The 15,642-nt window shown below is 38.0% G+C and overlaps 1 protein-coding gene across 4 annotated transcripts in view; it reads right to left on the bottom strand.

Moving 5' to 3' along the window:
• Ntrk2 (neurotrophic receptor tyrosine kinase 2) overlaps nt 1-15,642 on the bottom strand; it is a 369,930-nt gene that overhangs the window by 84,945 nt on the left and 269,343 nt on the right. For all 4 annotated transcript variants that reach the window (XM_048800437.1, XM_015506092.2, XM_048800436.1 and 1 more), the window contains one exon: nt 3,879-4,009. In XM_048800437.1, the coding sequence (XP_048656394.1) occupies nt 3,879-4,009 (131 nt within the window). The remainder of the gene's footprint in view (nt 1-3,878; nt 4,010-15,642) is intronic.

Below are 15,642 nucleotides of genomic sequence, written 5' to 3'. Positions count from 1 at the left end.
CTCCTCTACATTGTTCTTGTCAGGTCTTTTGCTTGCAGCAACAAAACAGCTGACTAAAGCAGAAAGTGTCTGCTGAACTCAGATTTCACCATTTCTTATTTTGCCACCACTTCTTCCTGGGCAGCACCTCCAACTCCTTTAACTGACACCTTGAGGAAGTCACTCAACTTCCCCGGGTCTCGATTTTCTCATCTATAAAACATGAGGTTTTTGGTTATATATATGATATCTCAGATCTTACATTCAGCATTCTATGTTGATAAAAATACACCTGAGCTAGTGAGGAGAGGGAGGAGAAGCCATGAATCCTACAAAGCAGACTTGTGGGTATATTTAAAAAAAAAAACAAAAATCAACTTGCATTCATGGCACAACAAAATGTTGTAGGAATTGTAGCTATTGAAATGCAGGTTGGATGGAGCCAAAAATAGCTAATGCACCCACAGTTAATGCAGGGAAACTGTGAGGAAGCGTTTCCTTGGCGATCGAGTTACTTAAAGGTAAAGTAACTAGGTTCGATCAAAGACTGGTTTCTCAATTTCTCATCCTCTCTATGGGCTCTTCAATTGTAATTCAGTGTAAAGGGAAAAAACTGTCGACAAATACATTCCACTGAAAAACAAAGGTCATCCAAAAATATCAAGAAAAGGGCAATCCGGTTAAATCCAAACAAGCAAGAGTCATAGGAGAGGCATACACAGTTCCTGTGTACCCTTGAATGCCTGCATGTGCCTCAGAACCACATCTACCCAAAGCTATTTCCTGTGGATCTCTCAAGCTCTAAAATAATTTGAGAGAATCAACATCAGAATTAATAGGAATCTGACGTCTGTCAATCTGAATGTAAAGCCTTAGATTGCAACCCAAAGTCAGCTCTTTCTAGAGAAGGGAAAAGGACAATAGCTGCTATTTCTTACCATGCATAATCAATGCTGCAAGGGTTGCTAGGCAACAGCAGAAAGGCTGTCAAACATCCCCAAGTGCCTCCAATGGAAGAGAAGCAACCCGGCAGCCACTCCACAGAGGTGAGAGGCTGTGCAGTCCTGAAAGCTGTGCTCAGTTTGCTTCATTTCTTTAAAAATCCCTTAATAGTAGTTAAGGCTAAACCATAGACAGTTTCCTCCCAGGCTCATTTAGCCTTTTGAATATGCTTTCATTTGGCCCAAAGCCATAAAAATGAACACAGTAAGCTGAAGAGAGGCAGCTCTGTGAAAGGTCCATAGGTTATTCTGAACTAGTTTACCCTGGAGCTTGTGGAAGATCCAACTTATTCCTTACATGGTTTCAGCCTCTGAATTCCAGAAAGTTTAAATGGGTACCCTCTCTGAAGTGTGAAATTACTCTAGCTAACATAAGCAAAACCTCTAATTTCAACATTCACATTCAAGGTCATTGAGATGAGAATTCTTAGTTTTGTGAACATGAAATTAGAGTGAATTTTTAATCTGCAGGACCTATTTTCTTTCTATTTGAGACGACAGCTTCATTTGAATTTCCACAAGAAGACAAAGTAGCAGAGAGAAGTCAGGATTTGATAAAGGGTTGAATCCTCCCTCTCCCCCCTTTTAACCAGTGTTGTTTAAAGAGCAAACACTCATCATTGGTCACTAATTTGCAAAAAATTTATTTGGCAATCCAAAGGTATGTTAGAGTATGTGAAGACTAGGTCCTGGGTCTGTTCAAGATGGGATTAGATTTGTCATTGGAATTTAAACCAGAGAAGGGCCCCATTGACAGTAGTGATAGATGATATAATCAAAGAGAAGCAAGCAGTGGGCAAAAAAGTGAAATGGTCTTTTTTAAGGCCAGTTCAAGGATAAATGTCGTCACAACCAGTTAACCCTGCCTTATTAGTAATTCAATCCCTAAAGTCATATTTTAGCATGTGTTCAGAAGGAAATAGAACATATGGATTGAGGGTATCCTAGATTTTGCTATGCAAGACCCTCTCTTTAAGGGCATTGCAAAAAATATAGAGAAATAGGCACAGAATAAAAGATGGTACTAAGATGAAAGGCTATACCCACTGAGAAATTTGTTGGCTCTATAGCTGTATCTGGCTGAGGTTTCTCAGTTATTCCTATACTATCATGTAGGATTCCTTAATCTTTCAGGATTTTCCCCAACTCACAGTCCCACCTGTGACATCATAAAGTGAATTCAGAGTCAGAAGGCTTGACTTAGCTTCCTGGATAGCCTCTAAGTAGCAGTGCAAAACATGGTCCCAAAACATGTCTTCTGTTTCCTCCCCTAAACACACAGCTAGGATTAGATGTTCCCTAAAATTCTTCCAACTGTAACATTTGATCAGTCTATGAATTTATAAAAATAGAGACACCTTTGGTCCCACTTCTCCAAAAGTAGTGGGAATAGAAGGAAAAAGCAAAAACTACAGATATAACACAGCCAAATGTTCTGAACATTTTGTGCTAAAAAAAGATAACAACGAAACTTTTTGAGTAAATCAAAGAAAGGAGGAAGTAATCGCAACAGCAGGAATTAAACATCTCTTGAACTCCCAATAGGATTCTTACTTTGACACCATCTACCCCATTTGACCTCACATCTCTCTAGAATCTCACTTCCCCTTCCCTTTCACCTTTCTCAATCTTCCTGTTCATTTTCCTGTCTTGGGAGAGATGATGTTTGCTTGATTGATTTATTACCCCTAGAAGGGTTTGCCCTTTATTCACTGAAAAGTGCAGCTCTTAGGAGCCTTCTCTGAGAGTTTTGGAGCATCCTGGCAACATGTTAATTTCATTCAACAAGAAGAACAAATGTACAATTTTTCTATTGCTAAATATACCAGTAGTGGAATATGCACCTGATTTTAAAGAAATGAAAAGTTTTCCTGGTTAAAACTAGTAAACAAACAAATAAACAAACAAAACCCCGTCATTGATACAAATGTTCCTTGTTTGGCAGAGATACAAAACAACACAACAACAACAACAACAACAACAACAACAACAACAACAAAACTAAACTATCTTATATTATACCAAGGAGTTAATACCATTTACTATGGTAGCCAAATCCATATCATTTGGCTCTTAATTCAATTTATAAATGCATGCTTCTTTTAAGTGCTTGGCATATGCTACCTAATACCTTAGTGAGGTTTTAAAAACTTTTTGATAATGCATATATAAGAGATCTGCTAAAGTTTTTTGTGCTATTTTTGTTAATCCTTGGATTTTAGAAAGCTCAATGGATTTTTTATCCCCTTTAATGATGTTATCTTATTGAATAATAAGGTCTTCTTTTTGAGTTTTTGGGGATGACTGTGATAAAGGACTCTCAGACTTCTTTCCATTACTAGAAACTGCATGTCTTCTGGGATGGTGGAATCCACAGGAGACATCACCCACCCCTTGATGAAATCAAGCCTGCACTTATAAAATCCTATGGCTTTGGAAGAATTCTAGAGACAAGGTACAGTATGAAAGGAGAACTCAGTGGAACAGGCTGCCAGAAGTGAAGTCCTCCTCCCTTCCAGAATCTCCAACATACAACAAACTCAACTGAGCATGGCATAAGTTCCAAGAAAACTGGGGAGACAAGTTAGAGTCTCCAAGACTTCCTGACACCACTGATCTCCATCCAAAATTCTGGAAGCATGGAAAAGGATGGGTATTTCAGAGTTATTTAAGGCCTATGGACTGGTTGGTTGCCCCTGAGCAGAACCACTAACAGTTGAATGTACCCCAAATATTCTTCTGACTGCCCATTTAGGTAAAGGAATTTGAACACATTCACCATAATAAACATAACTGACTCTTGAATTGGCCACTAAAATATTAAAAAATAAAGAAAAAAACTTCCACACATCAGTGTGACTGTGGTGGATAAGGAGACATTTTGAAATGTTCTCTTACCTTCACTGCCACCAAGATCTTATCCTGCTCAGGACAGAGGTTATAGCATTCAGCTAGGAAAACTTTTCCAAAGGCTCCTTCACCTAGCTCCCTTTTCAGAACGATGTTATGTCGCTTGATGTGCTGAACAACTGTAAAACAAACACAAAATTTGGAATTAAAGTTTGTTGAGGTGAAGACAGAGGGTGGGTACTCAAGGGCATATCCTGTGAACTTGCAGACCCAAGATCCTCTCTCCTTCCACATACTGTGAACCAAAGGGGAGCACATTTTCCATCTTCACAGCATACCCCAAAGACTGGCACAGGTTTTATTGGCTACTTTCCAGAACCCAAACATTGTTTTTGATAAAATCAGAGAACTAGCTGTTGGCTGCAAGATATGACTAATGAGCTTTACAGACTGGGAAAAGGAAAAAATGAAGAAATAATTAACATTAACAGCAAGCCAGATTTGTTGGTCAAATATCCACTGGGAAAGGCGGAGGGATCCCAGGAATCCCTCAATTTTTATGAAGACAGACTCCTAAGGGAGATAGCCTCAGAGGACAAGAAAAAATGCAGATCTATGCAAAGACTTTGGCCTCCCCCTAGTTCCAGTTTTCCAGTGAGGTAGCTCACTAGACCCTGGTTGAACCTTGGTGACTACTTTTGTTTATACAAGAAATGATTCTCTGTCTAAAGCCTGGCTTACTTAGCCCCTTTCTAAAATAATGTCCTGGCCTTGGCTCTCCATAGCTAAGAAGAGACAAAAATAGATGAATAAGAAGAGAGGCTATTTTCCTTATGCTCTGGAGCTGGCCAAAGTCACTCATGCATATGCTTCATGGAGATCAAGGCAGGAGGCAGTCAAGGGTTCTTAATAAGCCCATTGGCTGCAAGGTGGAAACCAGAGAAAGGCAAAAGATAGGGCAGAGCTAATAAAGTAACTCAAAAGGAGACTCTGTAGGACAAAACAATAGTACAAGCTTGAGCCTCTTTGCCCAGCACTTTGAAGGTTTAATCCCTTAGCTAGGGGATTCCCCCAGTCTGAATCTTTTTTGAACTCTTTGTCCCTAAATTGGTAGCACAGCCGGCCTTCTGTATCTTTCACTCTCACATCTGTGGATTAAACAAGTTTGTATAGAAAATATTTGGAAAAATAATAATTATGTCTGTACTAAATATGTACAGACTTTTGTTTTCTTGTGATTCCTGAAATGATACAGTATAGCAACTATTTGTATAGCAATTACATTCTATTAGGTATTAAAAGTAATCTAGAGTTGATTTGAAGAATTGGGGAGGATATACATAGATTATATACCAACACTATACCACTGCTTATATGGAACTTGAGCATCCTGGATTTTAGTATCAGAGGGGGCTTCTGGAACTAATCTCACATAAATACCCAGGGAAGACTATTTTTAAAAAAGATTCTTCTGGGTAGAGTGGCACATGCCTGTAATCCCAGAAACTCAGGAGGTTGAAAGAGGAGGATCACAAGTTTGAGGCCAGTCTCAGCAATTTAGTGAGATCCTCAACAACTTAGTAAGACCCTGTCTCAAAATAAAAAATAAAAAGGGCTTGAGATACAGATAAAGTGTCTCTGGATTCAATCTCTAGTAGCTATGTACATATATAGAGAGATCATGATCTCTAGAGCATGGAATTGGACGCCAACAATGTTGTCTTAGCTCATTCTCACAACCCTGTGAACCCTTCTTTGTGTTTTATAAATGGTGAATAAGTCTGTAGGAACTTCAAGCATTCTTGGTCTGGCAATGGGGATCTTGGATTTGATCCCAAATCTATCTGAATTCAGAGTCCACTTTTTTTCTACACCACAAAGTCTCTTTTTAAATTTAAAATTGTGGTAAACATAACAAGGATTTGATGTATATAAGAAATAAAGGTAAAAATAATTTCTCTGCTTCCCTTCTGCCTCCCTTAACCCTTAAGGTCTAGCTGAGGTTCTAACTCCCTTAGAGAACATTCTGAGACAACTTTGATGGTCCAAGACCTCATTCCTAAACTCATCTCCTCACTGCCAGGGCTTGGTGACATTTCCACATTTATAAGTTCCCTGAGTTTCTGAGTGGGCCTGGTCTGCCTCCTGAACCCTTATACATCTTAGGTACTCAGGACAAAGTACAGCTTTAGTATCGTGGTGTATTTTGATAATTTTTCTTTAAAAGTATTTTCTTCTTGATTGTGAACTATAATTTTAAAAACAAAAATATGTAAAGCACTCTGCACTTTAAAGAATAATAAAATGAGTACCTATGAACCCAGCATCCATTTAGGAAACAGATTATCATTAAAGGTTGAGCATTCCTTATCAAAAATGCATGAAACCAGAAATGTTTTGGATTTTAGATATTTTTGGATTTTGGAATATTTGCATATGCATAATGAGATATCTTGGAAATAGGGCCCAAATATAAACATGAAATTCACGGATTATTTTATACTTCTTATACCTATAGCCTGAAGGTGATTTTATACAATATGTTTAGTGTGCTTACATTTTGATGACAACCAGTCACAGAAGGTCAGGTGAGGAATTATCCTCTTGTGGTATCATGTTGTTGCTCAAAAACTTTCGGATTTTAAGCATTTTGGATTTGGAATTTTTGTATTAGAGATGTTCAACCTATAGCATCTAAGAAGCACCACTGCCTCATGGGTTCTTTCTTGATGTAACTGGTTTCTTCCTTGTCTCCCAGGGAGATCACTACCTTAATTTTGTATTAATCATTTTCTTTATTATTTTGTTTCTAATGCAATGTATCCTATATATCCCTAGTAAAAGATTGTTCAGTCTCACCTGTTTCAGAACCTACATCAATGGACTCAAGGTACATATATTCCAGATCTCCCATCTTTCATTTAACCATGTTGCTGAGATTGAGTTACTTTGTGTGTGTGGCAGTAATTCTTTCCCTTTTATTACTTTAAAATATTCTGTGGGAGGACTGTACCTTCATATATTTATCCATTCTAAATTGATGGATAACCTAGTCTTTTTAAGATACAACTTTATATAAAGTTCGAGGGGTTATTAAAGTTTGGCTTTAATGGGATTTCTTCCCCTTGATAATTTGTGTGGTTTTGATCCATAAATTCCTGAGCCTCAGGAACTCAGGGTGATGAAACCAAAAGGTCTTTTTATGAGCAACTATATTAATGGATATGGGAATGAATATTAATTTCTCATGTTTTAGTAGCAAAACCTGAATTTAAGAGTAGAGAAATGTGTTAATTAGGAAGAGTGCCCATATCAAGACCCAAATGTGATTTCTGCAGAGAATTAGCTGCCCTATTTAAATCTAATATTTAACTCCATGGTTGTCACATGTTCATTGGGAATTAAATTGCCACTTGATTTACTTTACACTATAACCAGGCCAAGGCAAGTATTTAACCAGTTTTGCATTTGATTTAGACACTTTTTTCTTTTAATATTCTAATCAGAAGAAAAAGATGGTGGAAATAAATTTTTAAAGACACAATTAATTTCATCATTTTGAAAGCCACAATTGATGAGACCAGTTTCCCAGGTTGACCTTGAAAGCAGAAGATGGACCTCTTCTTTAGGAAATGGGTTATTTGCATTTTTTTGCCTTTGTTGTGGTTTGGGTTTTAAATTATCTGAACAATGTTCATTTGCTGATGTATTATCTCTATACAGAATAAATTTCTCTCTCATAAACTGGAAGCCACTTAGGGACATAGGTAAAGATCTTTATTTGCACTTGTATTACTGGCAGGGCCCAACAATGCTTTGCAGACAGTTTGTGTTATATAAATATTTCTGAAAAATATGTTTGAGGATAATAAACACAGACAGATACTGCTTCACTACATTATCTCAGCCCTATGGGGTATGTAGGTAGCACATGCCCATTCTCTGAGGTGTCAGGAATGGAGAGAACAGCTAATCTGGAGCTTCCATATTCCTGAACTAAGGATTTCTTCCCATTCTCCTCCATGAGAGCATCAGGACCTATCCACACCTGCCTCACTTCCTCTTTCTGTTAAACAGTACAGGAAGTCCCTCCTCACCCAACCTTTCACCCCAACAGTGCTCTTACTTGTGCCAGACAACGTTCAAATCTTCTCCTCTCTTGGAAACTCCTCCAGGGTGCCCTCTTGGGCTCATCACTTGCCATAATACAAATGCCTTATCTCAAACTTTCATTAAACTTTCTTTTGCCTCTACTACTCAAATGAAAACCTGGCTGTGTCTGGCACCCATGCCTTCCCTGTGGCTCTCTCAGAGGAAGGCCATCCCACCCTTTATCTGGGCTTTGTCAGCACTGCATGCCTGTTTCACCATGACTCCTCTCCCTTTTGCCAGGGCCCCAGCTATTCTGCCCTTCTGCTGTCTTCCTTCTCAGGGATCCAGAAACAGAGAGATGGAGTAACTTGCCTAAGCTGCAGACTCCTAGGGCCACCCATTATTCTCTGTCTTTCAATAGAGGAGCTCAGAGGCCACAGGTACTGGAAGGTTTGGTTTGGTTGTTTGGCATTAAGCTGACTCTTTCTGGAAGCAAGACTGTCTTCACCAAGGAAGCGGTGGGTAATAAGCTTGCCCACTGTGTGCAAGCTCCTTAGATCACTGTATACTAGCACTTTGAATATAACTGTCCTAAAGGTCTATGCAAACATTTGATTCATTTCATCATATATATTCGGAGTGAGGTGAATCTAAGGATTCCACAATAAACAAGACAAAATTTTTACATGCTTTTTTTCTCTTAGATCAGTCAATTTCCTGCTCTTCACTTTGGAGACTTGATATGCTTCTCTATTCTCCTCCATAAGAGCATCAGGACCTATCCACAGCTGCCTCACTTCCTTACTTCCTGATTTTTGAGAAAAATCACCTCATACTCAACATGAATTATAAATAAATTATAATTATAATAAATTGTAATTATAAATAAATACATAAATAAATAAATAAATCCAATAAAATTTACCACAGTGGCTGCCTGTATTTGGAGGAATATTCAAAACAATAGTTAATTTTTAAAAAAAGGTTTATAGAAAATGTTTTTCTGAAATTCATTCTACCCTTCCCCTCATCCTTAAAAGGAGGTATCAATAAGAGTTGTGGGAAATACGCCTTCGTTTGTATACTGTTTGGGTATCTTTTTATTGATGAAATTTTCTAGGATGGAAATATCATCATCTGCAAAAAGAATGGATCCAATTTCTGGTTTTGTATTAATATCACATTAGAGTCACTGAAAAATACATTGTGTCACAAAGTAGCTGTAGCAGTTTCTGGGAATGTTCACAGTTTTGGATTATTTGAATAAAATTTTGGTATAGAATTCTCCCAGAAGTAAATATTTTACATATATACACAGGAAATAGATAACTTACTAATCCATATCTACATCCATTACTACAAAATCTAAAATTAATAGAAATATAAATAACTATCCACTTAAGGTCTCAGGAGGTATTTCTTCCCCATTTCCTCAGTAATGAGATCTATAGAAATCCTTGGGCCAGTGGACACCTCCTGCTCAGCACATGAACATTCAATAGAACATTTATTGAGTATATAATATATGCCAAGTTCTAAGTGATCTGAAGTATAAAAAAAGATATTTTAAAGTTTGGAGTGGGAAGATGAAACTCGGCATACCCTCAAAGGATATTTTTAGGAAATCTGGAAATTCCTATTTCTCTGTATTCTTCAGGGAAGGTGGGCTTAACAGTCCCATTTTATAGGACTGAACACTGTGATAGGAAGAGAACTTGAATGTCCCAGAGATGGACTCCTTCACATGTGACAGATCAGAGTGAAGTTCTTCATGGTGAGATGATCTCTCTAGGACAATGTAGCTACAGGGTAACAAGCTAGAATTCAGGTCCCCAGCCTCTCAGAACAACCTGTGGACTATGTAATTCAGGCTCAAAACTGGGTCTAACAGCAGGGTTCCCATCACCAAAGTAAAAACAGGGATTTTATTTAGTTAATATCTTTTCAGCTAGAAATACTGAAACTTTCATGGTAAGCATCTGATCAAGTACCTCATAATAAAAAATTTCACTTGAAAAATGTTGATATAAACATAAAATGTAAGTTGAAAAGCAAAATGTAATAGTTAAATACTTTGAAAGGTGCTTGAACTAGAGTTAAAAAAATTTACAATTATTTACTAAATATCTTACTGTATAGACAGTATAATGAATTGAGCAAAATCATCCACCAAAAATAAATAAGTCGTGTGAAAGATAAAAACTATAGTTTTGAATTTCATCTACATTTTTCTTAAGAGATAAGTTGGTAATAAATGGAAAATAAATATTATTAAGACCCACAGACACAAAACATGCTAAGACAAGATCAGGCCATATATTCATAAATAATACTAATGATGAAAATAGGACGTATACTAACATTAAGCCATTCTTTGGCACTTTAAATTTTAAAAAGGAGAAAAAAATCCCAATGTGCATTATCATCAATTAATTTTCATATCTCATTGAATGAGGTCAATGGCCACATTTATTTTACAGATGACACCACAATTAATTGACTTACATGCGGTCATAGAGCAATCCACTTATTTATCCTTTTCCAAGTACTATTTCCAATGAAACGAGGAAATAGGGAGGGAAGAGACACCTAACATGAGCTGATTGCTATTATGGGCCAGATGATGTGCTGAGAGATTTACAAGAGTTATTGATCTCCATAGCAATCTGGTAGGGTATTCTTATCTCCATTTTCAAATTTAAGAAAAAATATTAAATGAGCTAACTCACTCATTCAGGATTCCACAATATAATAATAGGCAAGGCTTGAATTCTATTCACCACCATGCTCTGTCTGTCCTTAGCCTTCTTGTGAAAAACTGAAAGAGAAAGTATGTAAGCTTTACTCTGTTTACTTAGGAAATTATGGGTCTATTTTTATCAGTTTAGTTCCACAAGCCACTATTAGGCACTTACTAAAAATACCTGGGCAATTTTCTAGGGCCTGGGCAAGGGAAGGGTAAAATAACATTTATCCTCAAGGAACTCAAGGCCTAAAAGGGCAGAGAAACTCATGTAGATATACTCATCATATCCTTCCCTTTTGCTTTATTCACAAAAGATTTCAGGTACTCTATAATACATGAAGAAAATACAAACTTAAATAACAAGTAAGATAAAGTAGACTAGAAAGCTAAGACAAGTTATTAAGCAGAGATGCGAACATACAGGCTTTAGGGTCCCAAATATATATTAATCTTCAGTGATAATTTGACTCTAAGATTCCTGACTAACGAAGTCAAAGGGCAAACACAATAATTTAGGCTACCCCAAAGCATAACCTCCTTCTGAGAAGTCAGAGTCCTCATGACAGTTTGTCATGATTTAGGGACAAATCAAAAGAATTTTTCACAGGGGATTGGCACAAGGTCAACATCCTCAACAAGTCTTTAGAGTAAGTAGTGAGATTCCTAAGTGTATATCTCATGGCAGAGCTCAGCACATGTCACAAAAAGCCATCCTCAGCCAAAGCATTGTGCAGGGAGTCCACAGCTCTTGGCATCATAATGGAATAAAAATAAATGCCTCTGGGCATACTCAAGGGCCCTTTGGGCATGCAATTGATGAATGCATGCAATTTCCCTGAACCCACTGCTGGGCCTAGAACACATTAGGCAATCAAAACTATTTAATGAATAAATAATAACATGAACATGTAAAAATAGGTAAGTTATTGAACAGAGAAAAGAATGGTGGGAAACAGAGTATTTAGGGTAGGAGAATAAAAAGAGCAAGGATGAGAAGGAAGAAAAGACCAAAGAGTACTGAAGAAAAAGTGATTTGTCTTGGTTTTTCCTCAAGAAGCACAGAAGGCAATATACTATAAGGGGAGAATGGGAGAATGGGACTGGATCTTGGAGGCCCTGAACATTTCAAAGTAAGTTAGGCAAGTTATGGCACAGATAAATAGAGACTCTTCATTGCTCTATGCCTCCATTTCTTCATCTTTAATGATGGATTTGGGGTAAATGACATCTGGGGTCTGCTCCAACACATACATCACACATTTCACAGTCTGAGTCCATAATGCTTTCTCTCTCTCTCTCTCTCTCTCTCTCTCTCTCACACACACACACACACACACACACACACACACACAAACACACACATACACACACACACGACAAATCATTATAAAGATCATTCTGGCTGCGGTACTCCTTGGGGAGTGAAGTGAGTTGTGGCTACATATCTAATTCTCACAGAGTTTCCTGCTGATCTGAGGGTGGGTCCCATCCAGTTACCCATCCATGCCATTTATATATATTTTTGCTTCATTCACAAAAGATTTAAGATACATTGAAGCTGAGGGTGAGTTCTGTCCAGTTACCCCACCCATCGTTCCACTTCAGCCCCTTGTCCATCAAAGGTACATAGCTCAGTGTGACTGATTATTCTCAGAGGTGGGGTTCATACTCAGGAAAGCTGGAATCAAGTTGTGATTCCAAAGAAAGTAGAGGATGTCTTCAAGAACTAATTCTCAGAGAATAACTATGAGGAAGAACAAGACAGGAGACCAAAATTGAACAAACTGGAATCAGGAGAAGTGTTAAGGATGATGCTGAGGAGAGTAGAAGGGGGATTGCTGTGGGTGAAGTAGTGGTGCAGTGGGGGTGTAAATGGAGACTATTTTTGCGGGAACTTTTGGAGTGGGGGGAGAGGGCACACGCAGACAGAGATAGCATGGTGACTCCGGAGGATGGAGGCTGGGGGAGATTTTGAAGTTTGAAGGTAAGCTAAGAGCAAGACAAAAGGTGAGCAATTAAATATGCCCCCAAAAGGAAGGAAGGAGAGAGAGAGAAGGGAAGGAAGGAAGAGGGAGGAAAGGAGAAAGAGAAAAAAACTGGTAGGAGAGATTCCTAGGCAAGTACAAAGTTCAGTGGAATGGGGAATGCAGAAAACTTCTGTAACAGAAGGGAGATTTCAAGTAACCCACCCTCTGAGAGCCTCAACCTTGATTCTTATAACAACATTGAAGGAGAAAGTGGATCTGCAGGGATTCCCAAGGAGCTTATTAAGCAAAAGAAATCCTAGCTTTCAAGCTAAGTTTTGCATTAGGTACAGTGATGGACAAGAGAGACTCTTACAGGTGACTTTATCTTTCTAGGAAGTGGTCAGCTACCTACTCAGATGCCTCAGACACTGGCCAGTGGCAGCAAATGACCCATCACCAGACAAAATTCTAATGATCTGAATAAGACCAGAGTGACTATAGGGATGGAAAGAGTTGGGCTTCATTTAACCTGAACATTACAGCAGACAAAGCAATGGAATGATTTGAAGTTAAATTCCTACAATTTCTTGAGATAACAGCCAAGGGTGGGGGGAGAGCCCCAGAAATCTTTCAAGCTGTTAGACTGAAAGGAACACCACACTTCAAAATACACAGACGGTACATCCTTCGCTTTGACATCACCTAACAGCCAAAATTATATCTGTTCTACACACTGGCATGTGGTAGAGTTGGATTGATTTGCCCTGACAGCTCTCCCTGCTGGAACAATACTTGTCAGTCAGCCCTGGCAATGTTTGTATTTTCAAGAATCATTATGCAGAATGATTGTACAAAATCCTGGCAGGTGGGCCAGACAGTCTTATCTGCCTACCCCTCTGACTCTGGGTCCCTAAATTCTAAAGTTCTTTCCACCTCTCAAGTCTTGAAAACATCTCTTCAATACCCCACTTAGAAGCCAGAGGACCTTCTATAAGACCCAGACTCATGTATCCTCCCAAGCTGCTTTCCCTGGCTACAGTCTCTGCCTCAATTCCATAGAAAGGCAGATGCTTAGTGGAATTCATACCAATAACATGTGGTCTACATTTGAAAGATGAAGGGTCACCAACAAGATATTTGGATGCACCCCAACTGTTTTCCTTCTCTGGACAACTGTCTGTCCAGTTTATATAATGAGCAGCTAAGCCCTGTGATAGTTCTTCTTTAATATGACTATACAGGGACTCAAATTTTAAAAGTAATACCCTTAAAGGATTTTTACAATACTTCCAGAATCTTTCAAATCAATACACTTTTCCCCTCATTCACTACTGAAGTATCTATGTGAAAGGAACTGTGTTTGGAGCTGTGGAAGATTTGAGAATGAAGGAAGAAGGAGAAGTCAATGGTCATTCATTGTGTGTCAGTTGTGTGCTAGGCATTGAATTAAGCATTTTGCCTACACTATCTTATTGAAAGATCCTGACTGACCTAGAGAGAAACATCACTGTATCCATTCTGGGGGTACCATAACTGAGTCTTAGAGATGTTAAGTGACTTCCCGAAAGTCACACACCTGGGAAAGTAGATAAGGGATGCCAAATTTGACTCTGAAGTACATGTAGTCTGCCCCAGTAGAATGTGGTTCTTTTCCTCAAGTGGACAGTCTAATAGGGAGATGAGGCAAGTACACAAATAACATTTGTAAAAGGCAGAACATGAAAACTGTCATGACCGATGTAAAAAATATAGGGTAAAAAATGTGTTGAAGGAAAAATAAAACAAATCCATTGAGTATAGACTATAAATTGAGGATGTATCATTTCAATTTTCCATTGTAAGTTAAGCAGGGATTGAAATGTTGGCTGGAGAAGAGATTGTTGGATGTAATGAATTATGACTTTTCCAGAATGCCAGGATGTCACTGACTTGGTCACACATTGGTCTGTCATTGGAAGACATGCTGACATTAAAGTCTCAAATCTGAAAACTATTTAGGTTGAGCCAAATGAATCTTCCATTCCCGCCAGTCAAAAACACACAGTACTGGCTATGTCATCTGGCCCAACCTAATTTATCGATAGATCATATCTTTTAGAGAACTTGTGAATTTTAGAAAATAATTCATATTTTGTAACTTAAAAAAACAGTAGGGAAAGCAATGCATGCACATAACAGCAAATTAAATATGAATGAAGAGCTTATGATGGAAAGAATTTGTGCCCTTCTGCATTCTTCCCTATTTAAGACATAGATTTCCCACTACATAACAGGATGAGATCACTCACACCCCTTCCCACCTCTTGCCAGCAATTGAGAGTTGTATTGTTTTAGGTTCTTTTAGTGACTATCATACTTAATCTCTATTACAGTCAGTGTCCTGATTCTCTGATGATGAAGGTGTTAGGACTTTCATGTTCCCTTGACTCCAGTCACTTCCCATATTCTTCAGCTGTACTTTCATTGTAACAGTGTCAAAACGGTAGCATTTATATTCAGTTTACAATATGATACAATTATGTGTCTTATGATTCTGAAAACTGAAAAGCAACAAACAAAACTTTCTATGAATATAACCATTTTAATACCACACTGTACAATGCTAAGTAGGTGCTAAGACATTTTCTTTCCCATGTGTCTAATGCCAAGCAGAGAAGGGGGTGGGGAGTCTCTTTTATTAAGCTAGGATGATTTCTCTTTCCTAGCATGAAGATTTTCCTAGCATCTAATTCAAGTAAGTAGGTTTTTTTCATTTATGCTGCTGGCACTTAGTGGGCTTCTTAATTTGAGGTCTAGGGTAAATTTTGAATACTGAAAAATCATCTTCTGTTTTTTTCTTTGATAATTTGATCCCTATGATTTTTCTGTGTCCTCATTTTTATCTGAAAATATTAACTATGATATGTCACCCCTCATGAATTGATACTCTACTTCTTTTTTTCCTTCCCCAATATTTTCTGCCTCAATCTTCTTGTTCCATTTTATGGAAAAATATTCTTTAATAGCT

The sequence above is a fragment of the Marmota marmota genome, unplaced genomic scaffold, assembly GCF_001458135.2.
Source record: "Marmota marmota marmota unplaced genomic scaffold, marMar, whole genome shotgun sequence".
NCBI classification, from domain to species: Eukaryota; Metazoa; Chordata; class Mammalia; order Rodentia; family Sciuridae; genus Marmota; species Marmota marmota.
Note: the sequence above shows the minus strand (reverse complement) of the source record. Positions and strands in the feature narration are given on the sequence as shown.